Source organism: Haliotis rubra, unplaced genomic scaffold (genome assembly GCF_003918875.1).
Source record: "Haliotis rubra isolate DU_JTF1 unplaced genomic scaffold, ASM391887v1 Scf108, whole genome shotgun sequence".
Taxonomy (NCBI): domain Eukaryota; kingdom Metazoa; phylum Mollusca; class Gastropoda; order Lepetellida; family Haliotidae; genus Haliotis; species Haliotis rubra.
Genome location: NW_025764981.1, coordinates 927,577 through 937,327, shown reverse-complemented (window position 1 = coordinate 937,327; position 9,751 = coordinate 927,577). Strand labels below are relative to the sequence as shown.

General features: G+C 42.0%; 1 protein-coding gene across 1 annotated transcript; it reads right to left on the bottom strand.

The window, feature by feature from the left end:
• Window positions 1–5,867: 5,867 nt before the first annotated feature.
• LOC124281706 (ficolin-3-like) lies at window positions 5,868–7,371 on the bottom strand. The gene is made up of 2 exons (XM_046717659.1): window positions 7,207–7,371; window positions 5,868–6,116 (listed from the first exon to the last, which is right to left on the bottom strand). The coding sequence occupies exons 1-2, from the start codon at window positions 7,369–7,371 to the stop codon at window positions 5,868–5,870; spliced, it is 414 nt and encodes a 137-aa protein (XP_046573615.1).
• Window positions 7,372–9,751: the final 2,380 nt, after the last annotated feature.

Sequence of the window (9,751 nt, the reverse complement as noted above, 5' to 3'; positions counted from 1 at the left end):
GAGGCACTGTTCACGTGTGTCAAACATTCGCCATGGCAGATATCGACCAATGGTCACATGTCTGTCAGGTGTCACGTGTAATTTGTGATCTCTATGACAACACGGGCTGGTGGGTAATGTTCCAGACACCGACTTCCAGGAATCACCGACAGTGGGACAAAGGAAAGAATGGGCTACGAACGAACGAAATTTGAAGTTTTACGTCATTTTAGCGTGGCCTACTTGACGACAATATAAATTAATTAATAATGTAGGGGGATAAACTACGTAAATCACACGTAAATCCAATTATACCGATGACGCCGCTCAAAGATGAGCTACGCGTCAGGCGTCAAAACCAATCAGTGTGAACTGAATCGCTGAGCCGGTATCAATTAGTTTCAACCAATGAACAGATGGATGGTGTAATCCAGCCAATCAGAGACCCGCGTGAAGGAAACAGATGCAGAGGGTTTGAAGGGTATAAAAGCAACAAACGCTTGGTCTGAACCATTAAAGTCGACAGGCTGAATTAAACTATCACCCATCTACAGAGCGTAAACCTGACAAATCTCAACAGAAAATGGCGTCCTACATCTCTCCCATCAGTGTGCGTTCCAAGACACGTTTCTCTAACATAGGTAAGAGTCATTATATTCATGTCTAATTTCTGAATATAACTTGCTCAAAAGAAGTTTAAGAAATAATCTTAAGTGACGACTTTTTAAGTTTTGATTGTTTGTTGTTTAAGGCCGCACTTAGCAAGATTCCAGCTATATGGCCGCGGCCTGGAAATAAACAATCCAGTGATCAACAGCACGGGCATCGATCTACTCTTTTGGGATACGATAAAGTCAGCGAGTCTGACCACCCGATCCCGTTGGTCGCTTCTTACGACAAACATGGGTTACTGCAGACCAATTCTAACTCGGATCTTCAAGGGTCAACTTTTAAGTAGAATCCATCTTAAGATATCTCGGACTCCATAATTGTCTGACTTGTTTGTGCTTGGTGATGTTCATTATATTCCCCGTGTTTTCAGGTGCAGAGGCTGACAAATGTCATGTGACGCCAAGCGATGCTATTACAGAGTCTTTTATTGGTATGTTTTGCCCGACTATTCCAAAGTACTGTTATATAACAACAAAAGAATACACCGACAAGGTGAATATTTCATTGAATAGATGAAATAGAGATTATTGTTTAATTTGATCTTTGGACAGGATAATGGACGGAAATAATAATCCCCGCTAGGACTCCCACTGTAATTACCACTCTAGTGGAAAGTGAAAGATCATTTCATATTTCTAAACGTCTAGAAAAAGTGACTTTAACCAACAGTTTTCGATAAATATTTTGGTAGTCGTGGGGTTGTCTGGGGGTTAAAACGTTCGCTTTCCCACATGGGTTCAATGTTTGCTGTCCCCTGACACGATATTGCTAAAAGCCGCGTAAAACAGAACTAGCTCACTGTATAATGTTTTCCGAAAAGAATATAGCTTGAGTTGAACATTCATTAAATGTTGAACGCAATGCTGATGACTATCTCTCTAATTACAGGTGCCCTTCTGCACACATCGACGCCAGTGTCCCGATGTCGCGTCAACCGGATGTCGACACCGGGTGCTCTACATATCCCAGCAGTCTCAGCACACGTGAATCACAGGAGAACCGTCAAAACCTCGAACTGTGTCTTATTCGCTGTCTGTGACATCAGCTTGTGAAGATCCCTTTGAGTGAGCCTAGAGTCCACTCGGCTTATTCCGCTACCAGATTGACGTGAGCTAACTTGAGAATCTCGCACGGAATACTCCGGGGAGACAACTCTAGTTGATATGATGACCTACATGGAATGTGTATTAATCGTTGCTGTGATTCCTTTTATGTACAGTACATTTGAAGTCCTTTGGGGTATTGGATAAAATCTAAAAGAAAACTGGGACAGTACGTAGCTCTGCGAGGCGACATAACAAGTCCAACCTTTCTACAGAGAGCAGTACAGTAATACGGTTACCGGAGCTGGATGGGCTGGGTCCTGTGATACAGAGAGTGAGTGATTGAGTCGAGTTTTACGCCGCTTTAGCGCAATATTCTAGCAATATCACGGCAGGGAAGACCAGAACTTCACAAATTGTGCCCATGTGAGGAATCGAACCCACGTCTTCGGTGGGACGGGCGAACGCTTTACCCACGGGCCTACCCAAACACCCCTGTGATACATTAAAAAAGTGCTAAAAGCTGTGTACATATTTTAATAAATATAAAAAGGAAAAAAAAGAAAACAAAGACGGATTTGTTTTTATTGTGAGAACAAAATACTAACAGTATCAGAAAACTGCACTACTAAACTAACGGGCAAAAGAAACAATACCAAGTCGAAATCACTGATATTACAGAACGACATGGGCAACATGGCAACATGGTAACATGTTGCCCATACACCTGTTTTTAAAATTCTCTTTCATTTTTCACAATGGTGGTTTGTCGTTTTGTAATATCAGTGATTTCGACTTGGTATCGTTTCTTTTGCCCGTTAGTTTATAAAGAATACAGCTTGCAGGTATACGACTAAGGCTTCGGCTTACACATTGTACAGTAAAGACACGAGTGGACGAGAAAAACATACATTTATTTCCAAGAACATTAAAATGGAATAACGCGCCTTTTGTAAACCTTGCACTTTATATGGGAACAACCACGTATATTTATATGGAATAAAGCATATAAAGCAAACATATAATTACACACAGGATTATTAAAACAAGTATCATTGAAGAAAATTGAGAAAAAATCCATCTGGGACAGAATCAGTGTGAAATAGTTTCCAAATTTTGCAAGCCAGTCGGGCTAGCTATGCTTGAAAGTTACTAGCCCACAAAATAATTCACTAGCCCGAAATCTGAATGTAGAAACTAAGCAAAAGATTACAAAAAGGTAAAACACCATCAAAAACAAATAAGAAAACACATGTCTGAATTTCTGAAATATTTTGTATATGCTCAAACAACGTAAATAAGTCATCAGTGACTGTGGATAATTACTGGCCCGACTGGATCTTTACTAACCACGGGCTAGCGGGCCAGTGGCTATTTCGCACACTGGTCAGAATACATGCAAATTTAAAGGTACATTTAATGAAGTGTTATTTGATGACGTGTGAGTGAAGTATGGGTTTGTACACGTTGTGTCCATGTGGGAATTGAACCTGGGCCTTCTTTGTTCACTAGGCTAACCCACCACCAACGATCGCGTGTGCGTTATGATTTGTTATTGTGATGTAGATAGAAAGCCCATAGTGAAGTAAGTGATTTGTGTGTTGTTTGTAGCCGCACCCAACAACATCCCAGTTATATGACGGCAGTCTGGAAAAAGTAGAGTCTGGACCAGACAATCCACAGTCTAAGTAAACGTAGGCTCAGTATTATTCGTTATACTGCTATATACTGATTACACAATGCCATTTAGAAAGTGGTCAAATGTAACATATGTTATATTTGGGATTACACTTTCTTAGTAAAGTACAAATTCTAGTACTTTTTGAGTTGAACCCTCAGAGTCAGGCACCTAATCGCCAGCACACAAAGTCAGCCGAGCGGGTTAGACGGCTGACTTTGTCGCGGTAGCTGAGCGGGTTAGACGGCTGACTTTGGGCGCATTGATGACGTCAGCCGTCTGATGACGTTGTTGGGTATTTTCTGCCACTCCTCCCTCATCGCTTTGATCAACTGCTGACGTGGGTATGGAGGTGGTTGATGTTGTCTGATACGGCGATCGACGTGGTCCCAGAGGTGGTTCATCGGTGACATATCAGGAGACCTTGGGGGCCAGGGTAGAATGTTGACGTTGTTGCGATTAAGAAAGTCCTGTACAAACGACTCCAGCAACATGTGGCCTGGCGTTATCATGTTGGAAGTGAGTCCCTCGCTGCTGTTGCTGCAGGAAGGGAGAACTACCGGCCTCAAAACGTGGTTGATGTAGCGTTGACCAGTCAGTGTCTCGTCAAACACAACAAGTCTAGAGGTCCGGTCTCCAAAACTTAATCCCCAGATCATTACACCCCCTCCGCCGAAAGGCTCCGTCTCCTGAATGCAACAAGGAGCCATTCGTTCTCCCAGTCTCCGGTAAACTCGTGTCCTTCCGTCATTATTGAACAGAGAAAACCTGCTCTCGTCCGAAAAGAGTACCCTTTGCCAGTCACGTCTCTGTCAGCGTCGTACGTGACGTGTCCACTGTAATCTCTGCTGGCGATGTCTAAGTGTCAGGAAAGTTCCTCTCTACGGTCTGTAGTTCCTAATGCCGTAGGCACGGACACGTCAGGCCACTGTCTGTCGACTGAGGTGGCGACCCAATGCCGATGTTGCCGTTGACGTTGCCGTCAGGAAGCGGTTACGTAGGTGGAGATTACGGATGTATTGGTTTTCCTGTGCCGTTGTGATGCGTCAACGTCTTTTCATATGGCAAAATCGGGGATCAAACCCAGACATTCCGCTCTCCAGACAAACTCTCCATCATAGAGGCGGACTCGAGTGTTGAAAGAACACCGCCGCTTCTGTTAACGTCGTTTTGGTACGTCGGCACGGTGTGGTAGCCTATCGGTTAAAGAGGGTTCGATTCCCCACCTGGGTACAATGTGTGAAGCCCATTTCTGGTGTCCCCCGCCATGTTGATATTGATACTCCCATTAGTTAGACTTAGACATCCCATTAGTTAGACATCCCAGACACTGGACTAGGGATTAATTAGGGCAACACCCATATGTAATTGGATATTTCGACCAGTTAAATGAACCTAAGGAAAGCTGTTAATGTGCATAAATATCTTGGAGATATTTTTGATAGAAAGTATTCTTTCAAATTATCTATATCAAATATCTGTCAACAAGCTACTAAAGCCATGTATTTTGTTTCACGCAGAAGTCGAATGTTAAACTTATCAATACAATGTCAATTATATCTCTTTGATTCAACGATGAACCCAATCTTGCTGTACAGTTGTGAAATTTGGGATATGTTAATTTAAAACAAACTGAAAAATGAAAAGTACCCCATTATATATGCTTTATGGTGAATTAGGTAAAGTCCCACTTTCTGTAGGACTAAATTATTTACAAACAATTCATCTAAGTTTTCTTCAATCTTTATTCTATTGTATATGATCTTCATAATGAAGGTATTCACAGCTGTAGCTGGATAGAGAATATATTTAATACTTACTGACTGAGTTTGGTTTTACGCCGCTTTTAGCAATATTCCAGCAACATCACGGCGGGGGACACCAGGAATGGGCTTCACACATTGTACCCATGTGGGATTCGAACCCGGGTCTTCGGCGTGACGAGCCAACGCTTTAACCACTAGGCTACCCCACCGCCCCTTTTTTAATAACATTGGTTTAATTATTTAACATCCCTACCCTTGAACAAAGTTACCCCCTTGCTCCATTTTCGTACTTCATGCCACCATTTACCAGTTGAAAAGGAAGATGGAATATGATTCTAATAGATGAAAGAAAATGTAAATGTTGTATGAATGATGTGGGGGATGATTTTGGTTATTATATTCTTAAATGCACGCATCTTAGAAAAGAAATCAATGTATGTACCAGCTTCCTTTATAAAAAGACCAATACTATGTTACAATTTTTAATCACTCTTTACATGTAAAAAGATATCTGTTATGAAAAATCTCAGTAAATTCTGTAAATATACCATGCAAAATGTAACATCTTCCGTCAAACTACCATTCCGACATAATATTATCATTTATTATCATTTGTATCTCATATACCGATGATATCGGCCTGAGTGTAATAAAGTTCTGTTCTGTTATTTATTTCATGGGCCATTCCAATTTCATTAAGAGGTAACAGGCAGGGGATTAGTTCTTCACTCAACCAGATGGTTTGTTGTTGGAACCTGTCCGAATATTGGAATATCTGATGACATCGGCTGGTGTAATAGCCATAGTGCTCTCGTTGTAAAACGTCAGGTTGCCCTGGTCGTTCAGCCATCTTGGACCCCGCAGATCGTTAAGGTTTCCGTGGTCGCAGTCGTCCCCGTACCACCACCCGCCGCCAACGATGGCACAGGTGCTGTTGGTGCCGTGGCTTTCGTCGTACGTGTAGAAGGAGAAGCCCTTCTTGCAAAGCAACCCGTCATTGTTACTTATACTGTTCTGACCATCATGACTTGTGAAGTTTATTTTGTACTGGTTTTCGACGTCTTCGATTTTGAACATGTATAATGTCGTCTGAAATAATGGTACACATGCGTGTTTGAATGCATTTTAAAAAAAATAAATATCGGTCAACATATCACCAGTAGCTCGCAAAAAGATACGGGAATAATCAAAGAAATGTAATGAATAGTAATGAAAGGGGTTCGACTTGATTTCGGAGTCACTCAGAAAAGCTCGTGTAATTTCTTAACAATCACATCTAAGATTTTGTTGTTGTGTTTGTTTGATGTATGGGCCTCACTCAGCAATATTCTAGCTATTTGGGGGCGCCTCTAAATATTCGAGTCTGGACCAGAGAATCCAGTGATCAACTTTATGAGCATCGATATACGCAGTTGCCCGTCATATGTATATGCTTGGGTTTACAGGTATTGGTGTCACTAAAATATCATTATACAGACGGTGAGGGTGCGGGTTCGAATCCTTGATGGGACTCAGCCCAACAAAAGTACTAGAATCTGTACTTTACTAAGAAAGTGTAATCGTAAATATAACATATGAAACAAAGTATCTGTTAACTTTAACAAAATTTAAAAAATACTCTTGTCGCAATACAAAATTCTAAACCTGCAAAAATACGTGTTCCAGGGAAAACACATGAGATTTTAGCAAAACACGTACATCCCATACCTGCATTCATATAACAGACCCGGGAACACCCGGGTTAGAATTGGTCTTCCGTAACACATGCTTGTCGTGAGAGGCGATTTACGGGATTGGGTGGCCAGGCTCGTTGACTGGGTTGACCGTAATCCCAGATGCGTAGATCTATGCTCATACTGTTGATCACGGGATTGTCTGGCCCAGACTCGATTATTTACAGGCCGCTATATACACGTAGCTGGAATATTTCCGAATGCAGCGTAAAACAACGACAACCTTAAGTTATAATGAATAATCCAGCACGAAGCATGTTGTCAATAATAGAACATGACGAAACAAGTTAAAAATACAGTGATTCTTTTTTACAGATCACTCAATAAATTCTTACCTGCCATTCACCCAAACTGCTGCGGGTCCCAACTTGTAGGTTGTAATCCGCCTGTTTCGTAAGTGCCCGGATTTTATTATTACCCAGCCAGAAACATGAATCAGGCTCACCAAAACCGGACGCATACTCGGACCAGGATCGATTGAAGAAAGCAGAATCGCACATCGTTGTTGATCTGAAGAGACGTCGAAAAATAATAGTGAGTACGACCATGAGATGATTGAAAGCAACAACGTTGATGTTTTTGTTGAAGGATTTTCCTTTGAGCATCTAGGGAGATGAAGATTCACTTTTCTATACCATGTCATTAAGATCAGATCAAAGTCCGCTTCGTAAAGATTTGATCCAATTGGATCTGGTTTTAGTGAAATTGGAATCCTATACCTTTTGATATAAGGGAATGCTAGTGCACTTTCAAAATAGGTCAATAAATGTTTCCTGAAATAAATGTAAACATCTACATACAGACTAAAAAGTAAAAATGGATACTTGACAAACATGTCAATATGGATGCAAAACAGAAGCTGAAAGAAGTGCGGAGATGCACAGTACATTTACTGACATACAGGGTGACTGTACCTTAACTGTATAAGCATGTACAGGTGAAATGCTCCAGCTATATCGGGGCCTGCATGTAAACTGTAACCAACTGTATGAGGCACTACAGGTAAATTGTAACCAACTGTATACGACACCACAGGTAAACTGTAACCAACTGTATGAGGCACTACAGGTAAATTGTAACCAACTGTATACGGCACTACAGGTAAACTGTAACCAACTGTATAAGGCACCACAGGTAAACTGTAACCAACTGTCTACGACACCACAGGTAAACTGTAACCAACTGTATGAGGCACTACAGGTAAATTGTAACCAACTGTGTACGACACCACAGGTAAACTGTAACCAACTGTATAAGGCACTACAGGTAAATTGTAACCAACTGTATACGACACCACAGGTAAACTGTAACCAACTGTATGAGGCACTACAGGTAAATTGTAACCAACTGTATACGACACCACAGGTAAATTGTAACCAACTGTATAAGGCACTACAGGTAAATTGTAACCAACTGTATACGACACCACAGGTAAACTGTAACCAATTGTATGAGGCACTACAGGTAAATTGTAACCAACTGTATACGACACCACAGGTAAACTGTAACCAACTGTATGAGGCACTACAGGTAAATTGTAACCAACTGTCTACGACACCACAGGTAAACTGTAAGCAATTGTATGAGGCACTACAGGTAAATTGTAACCAACTGTGTACGACACCACAGGTAAACTGTAACCAACTGTATACGAGGTGAGGTGAGGTGAAATTGGGTTTAAAGTCGTGCTGGAGAATATTTCGCTCATATGACGACGTGCATGCGTGTGGATGTGTATGTGTGGCTGCTTGTACTAGCCTAGACTGAAGCTGGTTTTATAGTGCTAGCCCACTGAGATACCATGCCGCAGTGAAGCATGAATATCCCACTCAGACACATTATACTAACTCCGAGCCGACCAGTCCTTGTTGTACCAATTAATGCCGAGCGCAAGGCAGGGAACAACAAGTACCATATTTTGACGTCTTTAGGTATGACGCGGTCGGGGATCGAACCCGCGACCTTCCGCTATCCAGGCGGACGCTCTAACCAATACACCACGGAGGCGTACAACTGTATACGACACCACAGGTAAACTGTAATCAACTGTATAAGGCACTACAGGTAAACTGTAACCAATAGTATGAGGCACTACAGGTAAATTGTAACCAACTGTATAAAGCACTACAGGTGAACTGTAACCAACTGTATAAAGCACCACAGGTAAACTGTAACCAACCGTAAATGGCAGTACGAGTGAACTGTAACCAACTGTATAAGGCACTACGATTGAACTGTAACCAACTATATAAGGTACTACGGGTGAACTGTAACCAACTGTATAAGGCACTACGATTGAACTGTAACCAACTGTATAAACCACTACAGGTGAACTGTAACCAACTGTATAAGGCAGTACGGGTGAACTGTAACCAACTCTATACGGCTCTACAATTAACAGTAACCAATTGTTTGAGGCACTACATGTAAATTGTAACCAACTGTATATGGCACTACAGGTAAACTGTAACCAACTGTATATGGCACTGCGATTGAATTGTAACCAACTGTATAAACCACTACAGGTGAACTGTAACCAACTGTATAAGGCACTACGGGTGAACTGTAATCAACTGTATAAGGCACTACAGGTAAACGGCTCCCCTTGAAGAGCAACCTCCTCGTGGTGGGTGCTGGGTAACGCCAATGGCTCTTCACCCCCGTGTGGACCCGGGGTCGAATAGGTCCACAGCACCCCATTGCTGGTTGTAAGAGGCGACCAAATTGGGCAACCCGTTTGCCGTGGGTTGCATCCCTGTGTCGGCAGAGGAAGGGAGTCTGGTGGTTGAGGATGACGGAACCGGCAATAGTGTTCAATAATCCAACACACCACTTCGACCCTAACTTTGCCTAGACGGGTGGTAGAATAGGCCCGATTCT